The sequence below is a fragment of the Salvelinus alpinus genome, chromosome 28 (assembly GCF_045679555.1).
Source record: "Salvelinus alpinus chromosome 28, SLU_Salpinus.1, whole genome shotgun sequence".
Classification (NCBI taxonomy): Eukaryota; Metazoa; Chordata; class Actinopteri; order Salmoniformes; family Salmonidae; genus Salvelinus; species Salvelinus alpinus.
In genome coordinates, this window is record NC_092113.1 from 7,627,945 (window position 1) to 7,653,087 (window position 25,143).

Consider the following 25,143-nt stretch of genomic DNA (forward strand, 5'->3'; position numbering starts at 1 on the left):
GCCTCCCTGGGGAGTGAGAGGGAAGACTTTCACATTGCGTCACAAATTAGGGGGAGCGAGAACTGGGTCTGCTGTGGACAGCTCCTACGCACACTCTCAATAGGATGATCTGTTCCAATATTAACATTGTGGTTATGTATGAGCAAAACATTCCTACTGTACAGCATTATGGCATCAGTCTCTATGCTCCACTGTAGTTATTATTCATTTGACCACTTACATTACTTTGGCTGTCTGTCGAGACCAGGCCAACATATTGTGGTCATCTACACATGGCCAATCTGACCACATACATTTACTTTGGTTCTCAGTAGAGACCAGTGGAGGCTGCTGAGGGGAGGACGGCTCATAATAATGGCTGGAAGGGAGCGAATGGAATGGCATCAAACACATGGAAGCCATTGATACCATTCCACCCATTCCTCTCCAGCCATTGCACACAATCCCATCCTCCCCAATTAAGGTGCCACCAACCTCCTGTGGTAGAGACCAACATTGTTGTGGCCATCTCAGCTCTGTCTTCATCACACATCAACCACACAATCCTAACCCAACTCTGTAATTATTTCCCAACATCTCAGTGCCTTCGATAGAATTCCTCATGCTCTGCAACTATTGCTGAAGCGGAGCTTTTTGTATCGACGATGACACATTTTGGCTGTAAATTCGACATTAATCAGAATGACCCATTTTTCGCAATTTCGTTCTTCCTCGGACATGTCATACAGGGAAGAACTCTTGTGATTTACTGACATGCATGTGTTCTGGGCCAATATGGGAATCTCTCAGTGCATGAGAGTGGTAGTCAGTATACTGCGAACCGGACCTCCTCCGTTGAGCCCTCCGGTGAACCAGAACAACAACCACAGCACCTGGTCCATTACACAGTGTATTGGAGGTAAACATCGCCTGACTAAATTCTCTTACAGGAAGTCGATTAGAAAACACAAATACTGTCGGCAAGTTGTTTACCGTCACACACACTTATGACCCACTTCCTGTTCTCTTCCTGTTTAGGGAACAGGGCACCTTGGGTCCATCAGGAGACAGTTAATCACCCGAGTGGGAGCCTGTGCGTGTGTGCGTGTGCGCGTGCGTGTGTGTGTTTTCTCAGGACTAATGACCAAAGTGGGCTGCAGGCTGGGTAGAGTGAGAGAGCAGGGACAGGCAGTGTATGACTCCAGCCCTGTGATAACTGCACCATCTGTGCTGAGCAACGGCACAACCACCAATAGCACAATTGACAATTAAAGGCAATATGGCTATAGTGGAGACTACATTCACGGTAAACACTGCATATGTCGGCTCAATAGGAAATTATCTTTACATTTTAAACTCGGGTCTTCCGCGACACTTCGGTGATACGGATTGAATCCAGCGTTAATAATTAATGGCTTATGATTCAAATCATTTCCCCACGTCAGTGTCGTCACAGCTCACTTAAGCGTTCCTCATTGTAGTCACAGGATGTGTCCAGTTTAGAGCATCACGTTCTCCTGCTACTTCCTTCCTGTGGGTGTGGGCACTGCCATAAGCATTGTCCACAATAGCCATATCTTCCTGTCAAAACTATTACAGTAGCTCAAACACACTGCCCTGCTCTGTAGACTTTACACAGCACAGTTCAATGGAGCGAAAAGCAGCACAGAGTTTGTAGAGCTTTGAAAAGTACATTACTGCACAAAGGTGAAGTCATTGGTGGAATGGATAGTTAGAGAATGCAACTTCCTCTGATTGTGGGTGCCAGTTTAGTCTATCCACCGTACAGTTCCATGCAGGAGAAAACATTCGGTGTATAAAATCCAGCGCACAGCCATGCAATCTCCATAGACAAAAATTGGCAGTAGAATGGCCTCACTGAAGAGCTCAGTGACTTTCAACGTGGCACCGCCATAGGATGCCACCTTTCCAACAAGTCAGTTCGTCAAATTTCAGCCCGGCTAGAGCTGCCCCAGTCAACTGTCAGTGCTGTTATTGTGAAGTGGAAACGTCTAGGAGCAACAACGGCTCAGCCACAAAGTGGTAGGCCACACAAGCTCACAGAACTGAACCGCCGAGTGCTGAAGCGCGTAGTGCATTCAAATCGTCTGTCTTCGGTTGCAACACTCACTACCGAATTCCAAACTGTCTCTGGAAGCGATGTCAGCACAAGAACTGTTCGTCGGGGGCTTCATGAAATGGGCTTCCATGGCCGAGCAGCCGCACATAAGACTAAGATCGCCATGCGCAATGCCAAGTGTTGGCTGGAGTGGTGTAAAGCTCGCTGCCATTGAACGCTGGGGTAGTGGAAAAGCGTTCTCTGGAGTGATGAATCATGCTTCACCATCTGTCAATCCGACGGACGAATCTGGGATTGGCAGATAATAGGAGAACGCTACCTGCCCGAATGCATAGTGCCAACTGTAAAGTTTGGTGGAGGAGGAATAATGGTCTGGGGCTGTCTTTCGTGGTTCGGGCTAGGCCTCTTAGTTCCAGTGAAGGGAAAGCTTAATGCTACAGCATACAATGACATTCTAGATTATTCTGTACTTCTAACTTTGTGGCAACAGTTTGGGGAAGGCCCTTTCCTGTTTCCACATGACAATGCCCCCGTGGACAAAGCAAGGTCCATACAGATATGGTTTATTGAGATCGGTGTGGAAGAACTTGACTGGCCTGCACAGAGCCCTGACCCCAACCCCATCAAACACTTTTGGCATGGATTGGAACGACTGACTGCGGGCCAGGCCTAATCGCCCAACCTCACAGATGCTCTTGTGGCTGAATGGAAGCAAGTCCCCGCAGCAATGTTCCTAGTGGAAAGCCTTCCCAGAGGACTGGAGACTGTTATAGCAGCAAAGGGGGGACCAACTCCATATTAATGCCCCTGATTTTGGAATGAGATGGTCGACGAACTTTTGGTCATGTGGTGTAACATACTAAACGAAAATCCGGGACACTCAAATGAGTGGGATATGTTACGTTTGATATGGTTACATAAGATAGATGGTTACTTAAAGCAAAAACTAAAGTAGAATGGATGGGTCAGCGTATAATGTGAATGTTTAGCAACCCAAAAGTTTGAATCTCATCACAGAAAACTTGATAATTTTAGCTAATTAGCAACTTTTCAACTATTTACTACTTTTTACTTACTTTGTAACTACTTAGCTAACCCTTTCCCTAACCCTAACCCTTACCTTAACCCTTTTAGTTAACCCTTCCCCTAACCCTAACTTTAACCATTTACCCTTTAACCTAACTCCTAAGCCACCTAACTAGAATTCGTAACATATCGTACGTTTTGTAAATTCATAACATATCATACAAAATGGGTGATGGACATCCACAAATTAAAAATCTAACATATCATTCAAGATAGAGGGATTAACGTACAGAATAACACAAAATGCTCTGAGACCAGGTCGGTGGTCTGGACCTAACACTCAGAGATGAGACCACAGATACTCCATATCACAGAGAAGCAGACAGCTGGATGACACCACATTATTTCCCATGACATTACCCCCCACCAACTAACATCTATTCAGCAGCTCATCCATCTGATCCTTTATGATAATGTTGTTCAAGCCCAAACGAAACAGAATCATTTAAAGTGGTAATTTGAGGTAAGGTTTCCATCCGTTCTGTGTAAACTGCTCTGGCGGCTGTGTAAGCACCCTCAGCTTCTCCCGGCCTCTCTCTTCCCCCCCACACACTCTGCTCTTTGTACTCTCCTCTCCTCCCTCTCCTCCCTCTCTGCCCACCTCTCCCTGTTTGTTTTTTGAAGAAACGCTTTGTGTTGTGGTTTGGGTTGTGTGGCGTTGCGGCGGCGGCAGAGCAGCCTGATCACTAGAAGTAGACTTCGATTTTGGATGTTTGAAAAGGTCCTGGGAACGTCAATACATGCCTACCTCGGTGCTCAAAAAAATAAAAAATAAAATTGCCCATCACTGCGCGTGAACTCGTGATCAAAGTGTTTTGCTCAGACCACTGTGCAGCCTCAGTTCACAATGTTCTAGCAAGCCATGAGAATACTTGCTAATAGCATGTCGTTTTTACATTTTTGGGGGTTTTTAAACCTTCCCCAAACCATATCCCTAACCTTAACCAATCGTAATGAATGCCTTAACTGTTAATCTTTGAGTTGTTTCTGTTTTAACCCTGTAACCATGCAGAATTAGCCCTGTAACCGCACAGAATGAATGCATAAGAAGTAGACGTTCATCCATAATACACTGAATTTCAAAGGGAAAGTATGAGCTCTTGTCGGGCAGAGATCCGTCAGTGCTGCTCGAAGCCCAGGGCTCAGGGCTTGGAGAGGGGAGGGGACTGAGAGAAGGCTGACACTGAAACCCTGTCTCCTTTATGTCAACACTCTCCCCAACACCACACAATGGGGTTAATCACACCAATAAGAGGGAGGTAATTATTGCTAATTAGAACCATTAATCATTAGACCTGTTGCTGCATGGTCACTCCCTTTGTATAGCTGTGTGTGTGGTTTGGGGGGGGGTTGTTAAGTAGTTGTTACAATACACAAGTGAGTGAATGAGAGGGAGAGTGAGAGACTTTCCAGGGATTTTCCTGTTTAGGTTTTATGGCATTCATACGTCCAGGTTAAGCATTGAGAGGAAAATAAAGCTTTCTGTCACTTTATAAAAACTGTCAAAGAGGCCTGTGGGCAGTTTGGTCCAGGTGCACAACATACCGCATGCACTGAACACTGGTCCTCTCTTCAACTTCACCAGAGAGGCCGGTGGGAGTCATTCAGACCAGTGACGTGCGGGGATGTCGGCGGGCGCAGGCTATTATCAAATGCAGATTTACTCACAAATAAACCTTTATAAAGCCCAAGTTAACCATACAACAGATAGCTCCAACAATCAGAGTGACATAGGCTATTTAATGAAATCATCAAATGTAAATACCAATGTAGCCAAGATACACAAGCGTTAGCATTGTCTCCGATGGCGGCATATTTCATATAATAAATCTTATCAAATTAAGTTTTATTTCCTTACTGTAAAATGCTTACTTACAAGCCCTTAACCAACAACGCAGTTCTAAGAAAAATAATAGTTAAGAAAATATTTACTAAATCTACTAAATTGAAAAAAGTTACACAATAAATTAACAGTAATGAGGCTATATACAGGGGTACAGTTATCGAGTCAATGTGTGGGGCTACAGGTTAGTCAAGGTAATTGAGGTAATATGTACATGTAAGTAGAGATAAAGTGACTATGAATAGATAATAAACAGTGAGTAGCAGCAGCGTAAAAAAAGGGGGGCGGGTTATTGCAAATAGTCCGGGTAGCCATTTGATTAACTGTTCAGTAGTCTTATGGTTTAGGGGTTAAGGAGCCATTTGATTAACTGTTCAGTAGTCTTATGGTTTAGGGGTTAAGGAGCCATTTGATTAACTGTTCAGTAGTCTTATGGTTTAGGGGTTAAGGAGCCATTTGATTAACTGTTCAGTAGTCTTATGGTTTAGTGGTTAAGGAGCCATTTGATTAACTGTTCAGTAGTCTTATGGTTTAGGGGTTAAGGAGCCATTTGATTAACTGTTCAGTAGTCTTATGGTTTAGGGGTTAAGGAGCCATTTGATTAACTGTTCAGTAGTCTTATGGTTTAGGGGTTAAGGAGCCATTTGATTAACTGTTCAGTAGTCTTATGGTTTAGGGGTTAAGGAGCCATTTGATTAACTGTTCAGTAGTCTTATGGTTTAGGGGTTAAGGAGCCATTTGATTAACTGTTCAGTAGTCTTATGGTTTAGGGGTTAAGGAGCCATTTGATTAACTGTTCAGTAGTCTTATGGTTTAGGGGTTAAGGAGCCATTTGATTAACTGTTCAGTAGTCTTATGGTTTAGGGGTTAAGGAGCCATTTGATTAACTGTTCAGTAGTCTTATGGTTTAGGGGTTAAGGAGCCATTTGATTAACTGTTCAGTAGTCTTATGGTTTAGGGGTTAAGGAGCCATTTGATTAACTGTTCAGTAGTCTTATGGTTTAGGGGTTAAGGAGCCATTTGATTAACTGTTCAGTAGTCTTATGGTTTAGGGGTTAAGGAGCCATTTGATTAACTGTTCAGTAGTCTTATGGTTTAGGGGTTAAGGAGCCATTTGATTAACTGTTCAGTAGTCTTATGGTTTAGGGGTTAAGGAGCCATTTGATTAACTGTTCAGTAGTCTTATGGTTTAGGGGTTAAGGAGCCATTTGATTAACTGTTCAGTAGTCTTATGGTTTAGGGGTTAAGGAGCCATTTGATTAACTGTTCAGTAGTCTTATGGTTTAGGGGTTAAGGAGCCATTTGATTAACTGTTCAGTAGTCTTATGGTTTAGGGGTTAAGGAGCCATTTGGACGTAGACTTGGCACTGTTTGCAGTGCGTTAGCAGAGAGAACAGTCTATGACTTGCGAGGCTGGAGTCTTTGACAATTTTTAGGGCCTTCCTCTGACACCGCCTGGTATAGAGGTTCTGGATTCCAGGAAGCTTGACCCCAGTGATGTACGACCCTCTGTAGCGCCTTGTGGTTGGATGCCGAGCAGTTGCCATACCAGGCGATAATGCAATCAGTCAGAATGCTCTCGATGGTGCAGCTGTAGAACTTTTTTGAGGATCTGAGGACCCATGACAAATCTTTTCAGTCTCCCGAGGGGAATTGGCGTTGTAGTGTCCTCTTCACGACTGTCTTGGTGTGATTGGACCATGACAGTTTGTTGGTCATGTGGACACCAAGGAACTTGGAGCTCTCGACCTGCTCCACTATAACCCCAGTGATGTGAATGGGGGCATACTCTTTTGTCTTGATCACGTTGAGGGAGAAGATGTTGTCCTGGTACCACACTGCCAGGTCTCTGGCTGTCTAATCATTGTCGGTGATCAGGCCTACCACCGTTGTGTAGTTGGCAAACTTAATGATGGTGTTGGAGTCGTGGGTTAACTGAATAGTTTGCAACAAAAATGGATGAACAATTCTTCCAATGCACCGCACATCCAAACGTACATTTTCGAAGTTGCTCCAAATGTCAAAAGGTTAAGTTTAGGCACTCATTTCGAATGGTTATGGTAAGGTTTAAGGTTTGGGAAAGGGTTAAAACATTAAGTTTAGGCACTCAGTTCGAATGGTTAAGGTAAGGGTTAAGGTTTGGGAAAGGGTTAAAACATTAAGTTTATGCACTCATTCCGAATGGTTATGGTAAGGGTTAAGGTTTGGGAAAGGGTTAAAACATTAAGTTTATGCACTCATTCCGAATGGTTAAGGTAAGGGTTAAGGTTTGGGAAAGGGTTAAAACATTAAGTTTATGCACTCATTCCGAATGGTTAAGGTAAGGGTTAAGGTTTGGGAAAGGGTTAAAACATTAAGTTTATGCACTCATTCCGAATGGTTAAGGTAAGGGTTAAGGTTTGGGAAAGGGTTAAAACATTAAGTCTAGGCACTCATTCCGAATGGTTAAGGTAAGGGTTAAGGTTTGGGATAGGGTTAAACACAAAAATAAAAAAGCAGTGTCCACGACTGGGATCGAACACGCAACCTTCTGATCCAGACTCATGGCCCATCCACATCACTCTAGCAAAACCCAAGCCAACTTGATGGTAATAGCGCTCACTGTTGCCCCTAGTGGCCGGTTTTGAAGGCATTTTCCGACGTCCACAGGACAAATTCCATCGTCAATCTTGAATGACCTGGCTGCATAATAAAGAATGACATTTCCATATCAACAATTGAAATGTCTGAAAAATGCAGATCCAAACGTCAAAAAAGTTCTAAAACAAAATTCTAGCTTGATAAATGAAATGCATCAAAGGGATGTTCTGTATTCTCAGGTTCATTCAACAGTAGCATAACCCGCAAATTGCAAAGGAAATGCATTTAGGCTTCCCTTTACTTGCAAATTAAGTCAATTCGTCTTTCCTTCAGGGTGAACTCTCAGTGACAGCATTGTAGAAGTCACAGCAGAACCCCGTGTCCATGATGGAATTCTGCATGCAAACAGCAGGCCCACTTTCACATGGAAGGCGCATCCCCAATGCCTCATTTTATTCAATTTTCAAACTGACACAAAAAGTCACACACACACCAACAGTATCTCCCACTCAGCACACAGGTAGGCAGTTCCATCCACTAGGGCATCCAGACGGTCGTAGAGCAGAATCATCCCGTCAGAGTGCGCCCCCGTGCAGCCACGCAAGTAAAATTGTTGTAGTCAGTTGCATCCATCTGTAGAAGTCAAGGCTCTGGCCCGCATTGAGTGGTGGGAGAAGACCCATTCCCAGTACCTCCAAAGATAAATGTCCAAGTCTGGGTAAAAAAAAAAATGAATTGGTAATGACATTTCAGACAAGTAGAACATCCAGTACTCACTGTTCACCCGGCAGCTAGCAGTGAGGGAGATGGTGGTTGCCGTCATGAATAAAGTGAAGATCTCCTGTATATATAGTCGACGTTGCACTCTTTGATCCCTCCAAACAGCGCGTTACGTTATTCCAACCTGGAAACATTTTCAGATGCGGTGTAGTGTCCATTTGTCAGGTTGTTTTTGTGATATATGAAATCGTCTCAATGCAACGAATGGAGCTACTTCAAGCTAGCGACGCCTACGCTGACCCAGTCCATCAACAGTGACTGGAGTCAAGAACAGCTGTGCGTGTCAACGATTTGAATTGATTCGAATAGCTGGAAAGGAAGGTATGAATACTGTGGCGCTTATCCTGAGGTTTGAATGCAGTCTTAGCACATTTGGAGAATTTGAGCATAAAAAACACAATAATCATATTTCTTTCTTGGGATTTTCATAACAGCTTTTTAAAAATGTGAATAGCATAGGGTAAGCACTGCCTACCTTGCCTACCCTGACTGCACGTCACTGATTCAGACTGCACCTTCAAACACATAGATACACACTGAAACATATATGTCTGCACCCAACATTCAAAACACATATAAACCAGCTCAGCACATTTCCTAGCCCATCCACTCCCACTTATTGGCTCTTTGAGTAATGAAAGAACTAAACAATAAGCTAAGTAAGTAAGCTACACTAAAAAGTAATGGAAAACAAGTGAGTAATACACAGTAAATGAAGAGACTTGGCCTCTTCTCAGGCAGTGAAGCACAGTTATTAAATAATTGAGTGAGAGACAGAGATGTCATGATTCTCCTGGGTCTAGCATGACTGCTGGATGTAGAAGTCACTTGCCTCAGTCCCCTCGGTCTCTCTGCCAGATGACTCTCGCTCTCTCTCGCTCGCTATGTCTCTCTATATATATATCTTATGCCTGTGTGATTGAGGGGATGATGTGCCAGGCCAGGAAGCTGAGAGCTGAGATGAGGAGATGGCTCTCCTGGACAATGCTCAAATAGCCCAGTGAAGGACCCACAGAGCCTGGCACTAAAGTTTCCCCCTCTGCCTGTCAAAGCACCAGGGTTGTAATCATGTGCCATAGCAACAGTGGCATCATAATGATGAGTCCTATATTTATAGGGGGAGATCAAGCTGACCCTGTTTATCAAAAGTGTTGGAAAATCTTGTCAATAATCAACTGACTGGCTATTTTGATGTCTATAGTATTCTCTCTGGTATGCAATCTGGTTTCCGCTCAGGTTATGGATGTGTCACTGCTACCCTAAATGATGTTACCACTGCCCTAGACTGTAAGAAACGTTGTGCTGCTATTTTCATTGACTTGGCCGAAGCTTTTAAAATGGTAGACCATTCCATTCCTGTGGGGTCAGCTAAGGAGTATTGGTGTCTCTGAGGGGTCTTTGGCCTGGGTTGCTAACTACCTCTCTCAAAGAGTGCACTGTATAAAGTCAGAACATCTGCTGTCTCAGCCACTGCCTGTCACCAAGGGAGTACCCCAAGGCTCGATCCTAGGCCCCACGCTCTTCTCAATTTACATCAACAACATAGCTCAGGCAGTACCAGCCATTTATATGCAGATGATACAGTCTAATACTCAGCTCATCCCTAAATGTTGTGTTGAACGCTCTACAACACGTGTCAAACTCATTCCACGGAGTGCCGAATGTTTTCGCTCTTCCCTTGTACTTGATTGATGAATTAAGGTTACAAATGATTAAGGAACTCCCCACACCTGATAGTCTAGGTCTTAATTGAAAGGAAAAAACTAAAACCTGCAGACACTAGGCACTCTATGGAACGAGTTTGACACCCCGCTTCTGGAACAGAGCTTTTGTTTTGTCCAGCAAGCTTACAAGTACTTGTAAGTACTTAGAACATATCAAAGCTGCAGGCTAAGGTTAAATCTAGACTTGGTTTCCTCTATCATAATCGCTCCTCTTTCACCCCAGCTGCCAAACTAACCCTGATTCAGATGTCCATCCTACCCATGCTAGATTACGGAGACATAACTTATAGATCGGCAGGTTAGGGTGCTCTGGAGCGGCTAGATGTTCTTTACCGCTCGGCGATCAGATTTTCCACCAATGCTCCTTATAGGATATATGACCACACAGTATAGTCCTCTGTGAACCGGTCATCTCTGTATACCCAGCGCAAGACTCACTGGTTGATGTATCATTAGGCCTCACTCCCCCCTATCTGAGATACCTACTGCAACCCTCATCCTCCACATCCGTTCTTCCAGTCACATTCCGGTATAAGGTCTCCAAAGCGCCCCTGGGTCGCTCCTTTTTTCAGGTCGCTGCAGTTAGCAACTGGAACAAGCTGCAAAAAAAACACTCAAACTGGAAAGTTTTATCTCCATCTCTACATTCAAAGACTCGATCATACTGTCACTTGTGGCTGCTTCACGTGATGTATTGTTGTCTGGACCTTTTCGCTGTCTGTGCCTCACAACGTTTGTACCATGTTTGTGCTGCTACCATGTTGTGTTGCTACCATGTTGTGTTGCTGTCATGTTGTGTTGCTACCATGTTGTGTTGTCACGTTGTGCTGCCGCCACGCTACAGTATGTTGCCGTCTTAGGTCTCTCTTCATGTTGTTGTGGTGTCTCTTTTGTCGTGAGGTGTGTTTAGTCCTACTTTTTTAAATTTTTATCTCAGCCCCTATCCCCACAGGAGGCGTTTCGCCTCTTGGTAGGCCGTCATTGTCAAGAAGAATTTGTTCAGATAAAGGTTAAATACAAATCAAGGTGCAATAAGATCCTTCATTATATAGGTAGCTTTCTCTTAGGATCACTGAAACAGACACTTACTGTCCTATTTGAACCAGTGTGGCAAATCAGCTGTAGAATTGTAAAAAACGTTTAGAAGAAGTATGTGGGGGGGGTCTTTCCTGTTACACGCTGGTGCACTGTGTGCCCCCCTAAGTGTGCCCCATAATTGTTCTCAGGGGGGGGGGGGGGGGGGGCATGAGGTACTCACCTGCATGTTAATCTAAGCCCCTTTGTAACCCTGCGGAAATGAGTCCTCAATTAGGCCTGCTGGTCCTAGGACCCCACGGACCCCCCGGCCCATGAGTACATACATACATACCGATCCCTGCTCTACTAACAAGCAGAGTAAGGGACACAGAGGGGGGCTAAAGGGTTCCCAGTTTGAGTAATACATGTGTTTATAACTGCCTTCTGTGTGTGTGTGTGTATGTATGTATGTGTGTACGTGCGTGCGTCCGTGCATGTGTGTGCACGCGCTCGTGGCTGTATGTCGCATGGGCATGAACATTCCAAGCTGGGAAAAGTTGGGGTCAGCGGTGACAGCAGGGTCATTATGATATTTCTATGAAGAATGTGAGTCATAATGTTTGGATGTTTGCTCTACTACCCCCCCCCCCCCCCCCTCTTTCCCACAGCAGCCCCTCCTGGAGAATGTCAGGGAGCCAGTAATATGAAAGGTTAAGGGGCAGTGGTGGGATGTAAGGTGTTGGGGGACATGACAGCACAGATTTGTTTGTAGATAATGGGGAGAGATGAGTGAAAAGGGACTCACAGTTCCTCACAGTACAGTCAACAGTCAACCTCTCTTCTGTAAACAGTGTTGGGGAGTAGTGGCCTACGTGCAGTTCAACTAGTAATTTAACTACATTTTGCAGTAGCTCAGTGATAGTTGAACTAAATTCAAACCTAGGTAGTATTTTCAGTGATTAATTACTTGTTTTGCCATGTAGCAATGTAGCTAAATATGGGTGAAGTAGGAAAGAATTTCCTTTCCTTTTCGGAAACTTCAGTAAACTATTGTTTCTTTTAGATTTAGTGTAGTTTAACTTCCAAGTGTGAAGTCACTGGGTGTGTCTGAGTGGTAAGGCCAAAGCAACCGCCTGCGGACGAAAGTCGAGGAGTGAAGTCGGGGAACGTGCATCTGCGACAGCCGAAACTTGGACACTAATGTGGTTTTCCAACAGGCACTGCCGTTGTTTATATTTATTTTTAAATCAAAATGTCGAAAAAAACATGTCCCCAACCCCTATATCACACAATCACAAACTGAAATCTTATGTGTGTACATTGTACACTCAATTAGTAAGAGAGAGTCTCAAACACAACATTCATTTGTATATATCCACTGTATACATGAATCGCGGCAACGTTGATTCCGGTTTCAGTCATGTATTTGGTCACGTCCCCGTGAGTCAAAAAGAAGAAGAAGAAGCTATGAAGCTATGGCTGCAGAATGAAGTTGGTGGAGAGAAACTGCAGAAACCTGCAGTCGACTGCAGTCAACTTCATGATTTTTGATCACATGATTTTTGTAAAGTTCATGCAGTCGGACAATTTTCATCCCCATAATGCAACACACTGAAAAAGGCGGTGACTTGTCAAATGTGATCCGCTGGAACGGGCCTGGTGGCTTGATAAACTATATTTCCAGGGTACATTCCCCAACTCTCTGTAAATACAGTGACGCCACCCTGTGTACGAAATAGGAATGTCATCCTTGTTGACCATTAACAGAAGGCAGCAAGCCTGAATACCATAGACTGCGTTTACACAGGCAGCCCAATTCTGATATTTACTTTTCAGCGCAGATCTGATTCATCAAAAAAACAATAAGTAAAAAAAATATAAGAATTGGGTTGCCTGTGTGAATGCAGCCATAGTTGTGTAATACTCAGTAGTGTATAAAACAGTAGATGTTAAGCCATGTCATTTTGACAATAAACTACTCAGACGTAAAGTAACTGGGCACTTTATTGTGTTAATCAAAAACAATCCGCCACAACAATCCACAAAGAACTCTGGAAGTAATACAGTGCACCATGTCAACTTTGGCCTCTGAACTTTGAACTGTTTCTACAGACTACCTCTCCTCCTTAGCCAATATGTAAAGAGCTCTCCTTTCCTCCAAACGCGCACACACACACACACACACACACACACACACACACACACACACACACACACACACACACACACACACACACACACACACACACACACACACACACACACACACACACACACACACACACACACACACACACAGTTGGGGTGCGTAACATAGCATGGAATAGAAAGGATCAGCGGTTGGAGGGCAGCGTGAAGAACAATGATGCTAATTGGACAACCGGATCAACATTTACCAAATGTTTTTTGACTGATGATAGTTTTTGCAGAACGTGTATGGTACAACTGTCAGGGCTCTAATCAATCGGCAACGCTGTAGTTTAGCGTTACAGCTTGATTTCAATTTAAAAGCAATGTCCCCGCATGAGCAGAGACTGCGTTCACAGTAAACACTGCGTTTGTCATCTCAATTGGAAATCACCTTTACGTTTCTGTCACGCAATCTGTAACGCTTCATCGATACAGATTGAATAGAGCCCCAAGTCTCTACATGAAAATAAAATAAAATATCCACCATAACATATTAGCTTATTTGTGAACATGATACATAGGATAACCACATTGAACATTGTTGAACACAAGTCCCTCTCACTTCTCAAAGGGTGTCCCCCAAATGGCACTCTGTTCCCTATATAGTGCACTACTTTTGACCAGAACCCTATGGGCCCTGGTCAAAAGCGGTGCACTAGGGAATAGAGTGCCATTCAGATAGGCAGCCAAAGTCTCCATTGTACACCGTCTAGCCCCTAACCTTGGTCATGCAATTGGAGAGCACAAAACTACAGCCCACTTAACTTATTGGCCTCAGTCGTTCAATAGTTAATAATTACACCTTTATAAAGTAGCTATAAATAAAAGACTGGATTCCGCACATCTGTATGCTCTCATAGACTTCGCCGGTAAAAGGAGAAACATTTAAAGCACGTTTTATTCTAAAAAGCCAACTTGTCAACAACAGACTATGTATGACGTGCATTGAATCGTACCATAGAGAGTCAACGGACCAGGCCTATACACGGAAAGGAAACTAGGTGGCGATCTACTCACACCATTTCACCGAGGACAAATGTGTTTTGCTGAACTGAAGGCATCAAAGATATACTGTAAAATGAACACTCAGAGATGGGCCTACAGACACAGCACGGAGGGAGGGACGTTTATTTACGCACACACGCACGCACGCACACACACAGCTACTGATCATTTACCCAGGCAAACAGTGTAGCCTAAAAGAACAATGTATGTACCATTTGGAATAAAAATCGAGATGTTTTCTTTTCACATATAAATATCATGCTTTTAGCCCAAAGTTGGGATGTCGTATTCAAAGCCCACTATTGTTTTGCCACGTCCACATTGATGTTGTGCAGTCTGTCACTTGAACCATCTCAACTCCCCCCATGTAAATGTGTCAGCACACAACACAAGTCATTAGAGTCAGAAAATACACACAGATCATTTAAATAAATGACTAAATAAAACACTAAACATGTTTCTTGTCACCCCATAAACATACAGGTAGAATATCGCCCACTTCCTCTACCTTGTCAGCCATTTTGTAAAATAGAATCACAATGGAACCATTGTATTGATCCTGTAAACTCTCTCTCTCTCTGCTTCAGAATCTCACCTCATTGTAAGAACTCTCTCTATACCCTGGAATGACAGTAGTGCTTTCTCCTATCTGTAGTGGTTTGGACCAAAAAAAGTATATCGAAGCCTGCATCTGCCACAAAGCACACATCTACATTATGCTCTCTTTGCAAAACACGTGAAATGTGATTATACCTAAGTTGATCAATGTGCGTTTGGAGGTATGTGGAGCCCATTGTTTTTGTCCATCTCACAATTTGTAATCCCTGTTATCAAAGTTATTGTCATCTTGGGTTGTAAACGTGTGTGTCACAGGAGGCTGCTGAGGGGAGGACGGCTCATAATAATGGACAGAAACGGAGCAAATGGAGGGGCATCAAACACCTGGAAACCATGGAAACCATGTGTTTGATACCGTTCCACTGATTCCACTCCAGTCATTACCACGAGCCCGTCCTCCCTAATTAAGGTGCCACCAACCTCCTGTGATGTGTATGTGTGTCTTTTTCCATTCTGATATTCCGCTTACGAGTCAGTTGTATTCCAGTTGAGAGATTGAGTGACACACACTGAGCCTTCTTTTAACTTGGGGACCCTTTCAGTCTATTCTGTAGAGGTGAGGTCTCCATCAGAAGTTCTCCAGGAGAGTATATCCAAAGGGATTGAGAGCTGGGACAGATAGAATTAAGATAGGGGGAATAATAAGGGGCGATACAAGCTAATCGGGGGTCAGGGGTCAGGGCAGAGTGAAGCATCATGGGGCAGTAGCTAGTGGGGTGTCGGAAGATAAATATTCACAAAGAAGGAGGTGCTGTGTATGTGTTGACACCCTCCAGAAGTCCTTGGTCTCTATCAGTCTCTGTCTCTCTCTTTTCCTCTTCCTTCTCTTCCCTCTCTTCCCTCTCTCGCCACCCTCAGTCTCTCTCCTTCTTTCTCTCCTCTCTCTCTGCTGTCACTCCCCTGCGCTGCGTGGTGCTCGTGGAGAGTGTTTCCCGTCGTGGGTTCGGCGGTTCCTCCCCTTGCGGATGTCCTGCAGATGCTTCCACTTCTTGTTAGGGGGCTGGACCACGGGACCAATGGGCGGAGCCTGTTTGTCGGGAGAAGATGGGAAGCTCTTGTCGAATTGGGCGCTCTTGCGCGCCCACACCTGCTCACAGATCTGATCCACGGAGCTGAGGTTCGGGTGGTCCACCAGCTGCATGAAGTCCCGGTACCACAGCTTCTGATTGGTGGAAGGTGGGCCGCCGCCTCCGCTGCGGGGGTCCAATCGAAGGAGAGGGTCGGCGGGCGGGGAGGAAGAGGAGGAGGAGGGTACTACCTCCAGGGTGATGCCCAGTAGGGTCTGGGTGAAGCCGTGCTCCATGGCGTGGCACTGGTAGAGGCCCACGTCCCGCTTCAGTACCCTCCTCACCAACAACCCCCGCTCTGTCTGCAGCACACGGTCATCCAGACGCAGCTGGATGACATCACACACAGACAGAAACACACACCGCTGAGTATTAGAGCTTGAAACAGTCAATGTGAACCAGAAATCCCTTGAATACTGTTGAAAATATTAGTGAGATGACAGAGTTACTATGAATGACCTCTCAACTGTATGTCTCTCAACTGTCAGTTTGCCTTTTACCTCTTCCTTGGCGTTGTGGGGTTGTTTCTGGAAGGTCCAGGTCACTCTGGCCTGCAGGGATTTGGGGATACACTCCAGGAAGGTGCTGCTCCCTTCCACCCCGAACAGCCTCCTCTCTGCCACCCGGTGCTTGTGGTGGTCTACAGTGGGCGATACACACCATCAGATAACGTGAGCTAATGTGAGATTACAATTGTATATTTATTTTACAGTCTTGAGGTGGCCAACATATTATTCCAAGTAGTAAAAAAAGTGTAAGTAAATCACCACGTGATTGTGTGCCGTTTGTCCCCCTGTCACAGCCAAACTCTGAGATAACTCCACTGACCTTTCCCTGTCTTGCGCAACGCCCTCACCGAGCACGATATGACATAATTGTGTGGAATCGTCATGTCATGCCGTTTGTGTAACTCGTCTAATACGGCCCAAAGAGAGATTATGGCACATAATCACACTAATCACCCTGCCCTCTCTGGGTGGGAGCATGGGAGAGAGAGTTAGCTCCTTGGCACAGTCCGAGTGCGTGACTAAAACGTTTGTCTAGTCTCCCATTGATATCAGCATGATTTACGAGTCTGAGTTCAGAGCTCAGTTTATGAGTCTGAGTTCAGACTTAGTGCAGAGTGAAAGAGTCTTACCTCCTGAACACAGGGTGTTGGGGTCTCCATTCCTCACGTCCTGACGACGGAACCGCCTGGAGAACAAGGACAGATATGTCTGTCTGATCGCTTGGGATTATAATGACTAGGTTTCTACCAGGAACCAAAAAGGTTTCTCCTATGGGGACAGCTGAAAAAACCCTTTAGGAACCCTTGTTTTCTAAGAGTGTAGTCAGCTGGGGTTTGTATGAGTAGGGTTTGTGGTGTTTAGATTTGGCTGGTTAGTGTGGATCAGGTTTGGTGATTACAGTTTTAAAGGTAGTGGAGGACGTTGGTTATGGTTCAACAGTTGGGCAAATAGCATGTTCACCGTTTGGTGTTGGGTAGGTAGCATGCTGGGTTGTATGTTAGGCTTTGTGTATTTGTTTACTGTTTGATGTTGGGTAGGTAGCATGCTGGGTTGTATGTTAGGCTTTGTACATTTGTTTACCGTTTGGTGTTGGCTAGGTAGCGCGTGCAGGAGGTGCCGTCCCAGGCGCAGTAGGGGTCTCTGGCCAGGCAGCACTCAGCACAGGCCTTCCCATAGATACTGCAGCGATGCAGAGGAACCTGGGCCAGACCCGTGTCTGAGCCCACATACAGCTGTTGCTGTGGACAGAGAGAGCGGAGAAATGTTAGTGGCCCGCAGTCAAATGACTTGATATTAAACATCTTGTAATTACAGTATTAGAGAGCTAATAATTCACTGGTGCCAATCTTTCAGATTGTATCTTAGCTTTCCTCTCGTGCTCTCTTTTAGCTTCTAGTCGTCGCCCCTAAGATGATACGTTAGGGTTTAAGAGACTCTTACCCGTTTTGAGGATATCTGCATGTTGATGACGGATGAGGCATCCTGTAGAGCAGAATAAACGGTTAAGTATCATACTCTTAAATAGAAACGTAAACATAGACTTGCATAACATTAAATATACACATACAAGCCAGAGGAGGCTGGTGGGAGGGGTTATTGGAGGACAGGCTCCTTGTCATGGCTGGAGTAGAATAAGTGGAACAATATCAAACACGTGGAAATCACGTTTGACTGCGCTCAGTTTTTTCCATTCCAGCCACAATGAGTCCTCCTCTTGCTCCTCCCACCAGCCTCCTCTGACACCAGCAGAACGGTGGATGGGGCCCCCTCACCTTGAACACCTCTAGCTCCTCCAGTAGCAGGTCCTCCATGTTGTTCCAGCTCTCTTTAGGTACAGAGATCACCTTCAGCACCGTCCCTTTGTCTGCGACACACCCACACAGAGTTTCAGACTGGATCCCACAATCCATCCATATTCAATATGCACTCTGCTCAGTAATATACATTCCATTTAGTAGAACACATAGAATCCAAGGGTCAAGAGTACCACGGGGATGGCGTAAATGACCCTGGGTGCCAGTCTGTTTCTGTTTGGCTCGACAATGACAGCAGTGGAGTTGTCGAGAGCACAAGCAGATCTGGGACCAGGCTAAGCATGAATCTTAACGGCTACCTGGAAGAGTGAGGTGGTTACCTGTGCCAATGAACATGACATCATAATGCCCGTCTGCGGCGCCCACCCGGTCCACAGCGATCTGGGTGAAGCTGTAGTCTACGTTGGTCCTCAGGAAGATGGGCCGGCGGTTCAGGGGGTACACGGGGTTAAACATGAGAGGGTGGTGACGGGCAAACTGGATCACGTCGTCAGGGAAACCCTTGGTGGACTCGAAGCTGCCGAATGTCTTGCTTGGGCACTAATGGGTCACACAGAGTAACAGTACAGAGAGGTTGTTATGAGGTTATTATAAGATTATTATGAGTTAAGACGGGTCACATGGGCTCAGCCCAGGGTTTAACATCGGCCAAACAGAGGTATCACAATGGTGATTGTTAGTATAGCTAATGAGCTAAACTACTGACGTTAAAATGTCCTATTCAGTAAATTCCTACAGAACTGATGTAGGCTATGTACCATGCCAGGGCGTGGGTAGGGGACTTTGCCCTGGAAGGGGACCCACTGGTAGTTTGGACCCTCTTTGTGGGCGAAGGGCCCCAGGAAGGCCCTGCGGATGTCATTCATGGTGTAGATACACACAGCTGATCCCTTGAATACACTGCTGCTGGGTGGCAGGGAACGCACAGTTAGAGACATAGCCTACTAATAAATACACAATCATAGTCAGGAACACAAACACACAAACACACACACACACACTTGCACTCATATGCACAAGAGCACACAATAACTCAATCCATCCCCTGGTTTGAACTCTGACCTGGAGGTAGAGAAGACGGTGTAGACCAGAGGGTTCTTCCTGTCCTTGGTCTGCAGCAGGAACACATCCCCTGTGGGAGGAACACCGGTCAGAGGGTAGAGGTCAAAGGTCGGAGAAACACAAACATAACCTCCGGCTCTGTCCATTTAGCTCAGATGAATCTTCATTGGTTGCATCCCGTGCTCCGGTAGGGCCTGGAGCGACAGCTAGGATCAGATAATGCACTCGGAGTGTAGCGGCTACTTACGGAGCTCGTCAAAGTACGTGTCACTGCCGTCACTGCCCGGCACAGAACAGATGAGACGAGTCTTCAAGAACGTGGTCCACTTGTTGACCAGACTACGCTGGCCACCCATATCATTCTGCAACAACATTATAGACCAAAGTTCTAAAGTAAATGCTCCCGTGATAACATATCATTGCCGTACATACTTAAACGTCAAAGGATATTATGGACAAAAAAAAAGTGCCATTGACACAGCATGGCCTATGTGTACGCCAGAGCCTAAGGAAAAGGTTACGAGTGTATGGCTATAGTATTAGCTATGTTACAATATGCCACAGTTTTAAGCTACGGTGTAATACAGGCACGGTATAATGTTCTCACCCTGCAGAGCTGTCCAATACGGGAGTAGGTGGACTTCCCCAGGCCCTGAGCCTCCACCGCCGTCTCCCGGAAGAAGAAGAAGATCTTATCATCGTCTGGGTTCTCACTCTCCGGCACCCAGAACGAACCCACAAACTTAGGCTCTGGAGGGGAAAGACATGACGAGGGTTATAGCGCCTGATTGGTGGAGTGCTGCAGAGATGGCTGTCCTTCTGGAAGGTTTTCCCATCTCCACAGAGGAACTCTAGAACTCCAGAGCTGTCTCTGAGCTCCATGGACAATTCCTTCGACCTCATGGATTGGTTTTTGCTCTGACATGCACTGTCAACTGTGGGACCTTATATAGACAGGTGTGTGCCTATCCAAATCATGTCCAATCAATTGAATTTACTACAGGTGGACTCCAATCAAGTTGTAGAAACATCTCAAGGAGGATCAATGGAAACAGGACGCACCTGAACTCAATTTCGAGTCTCATAGCAAAGGGTCTGAATACTTTCCAAGTGCACTGTACATGAGGCATTATATGTGTGTCTCATAGAAAATGGTACCGCATGATACAGACACAATCAGACACGGGTCGAGATACGCTGACAAATGTGCTCTCATAGGAATTGTCCGAAAAGTACCGGCGACACTAACTTATATAGGTACACACACACTTTGACATACAGTTCACACACACACTCTTTCTCTTTCAGTAATAATGTCGGGGTGCGTCATGGAATAGAAAGGATCTGCAATTGGAGGGCAGTGTGACGAACGATGATGCTAATTGGACAAACAGATCAACATTTACAGAACGTATTTATGCTGATAGTTTTTGCAGAATGTGTATGGTGCGACACACACACACACACACACACACACACACACACACACACACACACACACACACACACACACACACACACACACACACACACACACACACACACACACACACACACACACACACACACACTCACCGTTGAGCCAGCGTGAGTCGTGTTGTTCGGTGCGAATGGACGGTCGTCCCCCCAGACTGCGGAAGATGGTGAAGTCTCTACCCATGAGGTCAGTGGCCACGCCCGCATACAGCTCGTCACCTTGGAGACGGGAGGAGAGAACGACAACATGAGGTTGCTATGGACAACAAAGTTGCTATGCTACCTGTGTAAGTGACTGCAGTGCCATTTAGAACCACCAAAAAGGGACCTCTGATCTAGGATCAGATTAACCTGGCTACTTCCCATTCTAAACCGTTAGGAGGATGAAAAGGATTTGACCCTCTATCAGCAACTTCCACCGACTCGGTCGGAGAGAGTGACTGGGAGGCTGGGCTCACCTATCAGCACCGAGGCTGCAGGGTGACGGGGGTCGTATGGACTCTTCCCTTTCCCATCCTCCATCTTGGATGGGTCGATCCTGAACACGTGGTCCTGGAAGGCGAGAGAGAAAGGAGGGGGAGGAACAGTGTTGTAGGAAGAGATGGGGTTACAGGGCAGAGTACAGCCGTAGACACACAGCGAGTGCTCAGATAGCTGCTCATACATGGTCTCTACTGGGTGGATGAAATAAAGAGAGCCAGGGAATGTGTGTGTCTCTTACCTCCATCTTCTGTCCCACCTCCACGAAGGCGCAGGTGGGATGGAAAGCTCCGGTTCCACAGGCGTACAGGTGAGTGCGGTTGTAGTGGTGGACCATCTTCACGTAGTTCACACAGTCTGTCTGCAATGCGAACACATCCGAACACAGCGGTTTAACAATGTCCCTTCTCCCGTCAGTTACCAGCATCCCCTCGTTAAACTTTAACGTTACACCCTCACAACGCATTTAATGACGTGCATTCTTCACATATCAGACACTGTCTGCCTGTAAAACATTATTGAGTTCTCTCCTCCTGTCTCCACCATATTGTTTTTGTGTTCCCTCCTCCCTCCTCCCTATCCTCATATCCATTGTTGCCTTTCTGTCTGACATCAACTGTCCCCAACTGTCCACTTCTTGGTTGTATTATATAGTGATCCTGGTCATCAGTGGACCATGGTTAGTTATGACTGAGTGGCATCCTGGCAGCGATATCAGCCCAGATGAAAGAGGAGAGGGAGAGGAAAGAAGAGAAGAAAAGAGATAGGAGAGTAGATGAAATGAGATGAGAAAGGAGAGGAGAGGAGAGGAGAGGAGAGGAGAGGAGAGGAGAGGAGAGGAGAGGAGAGGAGACGAGAGGAGACGAGAGGAGAGGAGAGGAGAGGAGCAAGGCAGAAGAATGATGAGCAGACGTTAAAAGGAGCAGAAGGGAGTAGCTGAGAGGGGAACCTGGGCACAGTGACTACCCCTGACGGTGACTACCCCTGACGGTGACTACCCCTGACGGTGACTTCCCCTCACGGTGACTACCCCTGACGGTGACTAGACCTGACGGTGACTACCCCTCACAGTGACCACCCCTCACAGTGACCACCCCTCACAGTGACTACCCCTCACGGTGACTACCGCTCACGGTGACTACCCCTGACAGTGACTACCCCTCACAGTGACTACCCCTCACAGTGACTACCCCTCATAGTGACTACACCTCAGGGTGACTACCCCTCACGGTGACTACCCCTGACGGTGACTACCCCTGACGGTGACTACCCCTGACGGTGACTACCCTTGACGGTGACTATCCCTCACGGTGACTACCCCTCACGGTGACTACCCCTCACGGTGACTACCCCTGACGGTGACAACCCCTCACGGTGACAACCCCTCACGGTGACTACCCCTCACAGTGACCACCCCTCACAGTGACCACCCCTCACAGTGACTACCCCTCACAGTGACTACCCCTGACAGTAACTACCCCTCACGGTGACTACCCCTCACAGTGACTACCCCTCACGGTGACTACCCCTCACGGTGACTAGCCCTCACAGTGACTACCCCTCACGGTGACTAGCCCTCACAGTGACTACCCCTCACGGTGACTACCCCTCGTGGTGACTACCCCTCACGGTGACTACCCCTCACGGTGACTACACCTCACGGTGACTACCCCTCACAGTGACTACCCCTCACAGTGACCACCCCTCACAGTGACCACCCCTCACAGTGACTACCCCTCACAGTGACTACCGCTCACGGTGACTACCCCTGACAGTGACTACCCCTCACAGTGACTACCCTTCACAGTGACTACCCCTCATAGTGACTACACCTCACGGTGACTACCCCTCACGGTGACTACCCCTCACGGTGACTACCCCTGACGGTGACTACCCCTGACGGTGACTACCCTTGACGGTGACTACCCCTCACGGTGACTACCCCTCACGGTGACTACCCCTCACGGTGACTACCCCTGACGGTGACTACCCCTCACGGTGACAACCCCTCACGGTGACTACCCCTCACAGTGACCACCCCTCACAGTGACTACCCCTCACAGTGACTACCCCTGACAGTGACTACCCCTCACAGTGACTACCCCTCACGGTGACTACCCCTCACAGTGACTACCCCTCACGGTGACTACCCCTCACGGTGACTAGCCCTCATGGTGACTAGCCCTCACGGTGACTACCCCTCACGGTGACTACCCCTCACGGTGACTACCCCTCACAGTGACTACCCCTCACGGTGACTACCCCTGACGGTGACTACCCCTGACAGTGACTACCCCTCACAGTGACTACCCCTCACAGTGACTACCCCTCATAGTGACTACACCTCACGGTGACTACCCCTCACGGTGACTACCCCTCACGGTGACTACCCCTCACGGTGACTACCCCTGACGGTGACTACCCTTGACGGTGACTACCCCTGACGGTGACAACCCCTGACGGTGACTACCCCTCACAGTGACCACCCCTCACAGTGACCACCCCTCACAGTGACTACCCCTCACAGTGACTACCGCTCACGGTGACTACCCCTGACAGTGACTACCCCTCACAGTGACTACCCCTCACAGTGACTACCCCTCACAGTGACTACCCCTCACAGTGACTACCCCTCACGGTGACTACCCCTCACGGTGACTAGCCCTCACAGTGACTACCCCTCACGGTGACTAGCCCTCACAGTGACTACCCCTCACGGTGACTACCCCTCGCGGTGACTACCCCTCACGGTGACTACCCCTCACGGTGACTACACCTCACGGTGACTACCCCTCACAGTGACTACCCCTCACAGTGACCACCCCTCACAGTGACCACCCCTCACAGTGACCACCCCTCACAGTGACTACCCCTCACAGTGACTACCCCTGACAGTGACTACCCCTCACAGTGACTACCCCTCACAGTGACTACCCCTCATAGTGACTACACCTCACGGTGACTACCCCTCACGGTGACTACCCCTCACGGTGACTACCCCTGACGCTGACTACCCCTGACGGTGACTACCCTTGACGGTGACTACCCCTCACGGTGACTACCCCTCACGGTGACTACCCCTCACGGTGACTACCCCTGACGGTGACTACCCCTCACGGTGACAACCCCTCACGGTGACTACCCCTCACAGTGACCACCCCTCACAGTGACTACCCCTCACAGTGACTACCCCTGACAGTGACTACCCCTCACGGTGACTACCCCTCACGGTGACTACCCCTCACGGTGACTAGCCCTCATGGTGACTAGCCCTCACGGTGACTACCCCTCACGGTGACTACCCCTCACGGTGACTACCCCTCACGGTGACTACCCCTCACAGTGACTACCCCTCACGGTGACTACCCCTGACGGTGACTACCCCTGACAGTGACTACCCCTCACAGTGACTACCCCTCACAGTGACTACCCCTCATAGTGACTACACCTCACGGTGACTACCCCTCACGGTGACTACCCCTCACGGTGACTACCCCTGACGGTGACTACCCTTGTCGGTGACTACCCCTGACGGTGACAACCCCTGACGGTGACAACCCCTCACGGTGACTACCCTTCACAGTGACCACCCCTCACAGTGACCACCCCTCACAGTGACTACCCCTCACAGTGACTACCCCTGACAGTGACTACCCCTCACGGTGACTACCCCTCACAGTGACTACCCCTCACGGTGACTACCGCTCACGGTGACTAGCCCTCACGGTGACTACCCCTCACGGTGACTACACCTCACGGTGACTACCCCTCACAGTGACTACACCTCACGGTGACTACCCCTCACGGTGACTACCCCTCACGGTGACTACCCC

At 47.2% G+C, this 25,143-nt stretch overlaps 1 protein-coding gene across 3 annotated transcripts in view; it reads right to left on the reverse strand.

The window, feature by feature from the left end:
* Positions 1-13,075: 13,075 nt before the first annotated feature.
* Positions 13,076-25,143, reverse strand: part of LOC139557064 (semaphorin-3B-like) — a 79,226-nt gene continuing 67,158 nt past the window's right edge. For all 3 annotated transcript variants that reach the window (XM_071371391.1, XM_071371392.1, XM_071371393.1), the window contains exons 5-18: positions 21,552-21,671; positions 21,289-21,382; positions 20,930-21,049; positions 19,962-20,104; positions 19,602-19,716; positions 19,355-19,424; positions 19,051-19,195; positions 18,613-18,832; positions 18,251-18,342; positions 17,919-17,960; positions 17,559-17,716; positions 17,108-17,163; positions 16,470-16,609; positions 13,076-16,298 (exon numbers count right to left, since the gene is read on the reverse strand). In XM_071371391.1, coding sequence (XP_071227492.1) covers positions 15,795-16,298; positions 16,470-16,609; positions 17,108-17,163; positions 17,559-17,716; positions 17,919-17,960; positions 18,251-18,342; positions 18,613-18,832; positions 19,051-19,195; positions 19,355-19,424; positions 19,602-19,716; positions 19,962-20,104; positions 20,930-21,049; positions 21,289-21,382; positions 21,552-21,671 — 2,019 coding nt within the window. In that variant the 3' untranslated portion in view covers positions 13,076-15,794. The remainder of the gene's footprint in view (positions 16,299-16,469; positions 16,610-17,107; positions 17,164-17,558; positions 17,717-17,918; positions 17,961-18,250; positions 18,343-18,612; positions 18,833-19,050; positions 19,196-19,354; positions 19,425-19,601; positions 19,717-19,961; positions 20,105-20,929; positions 21,050-21,288; positions 21,383-21,551; positions 21,672-25,143) is intronic.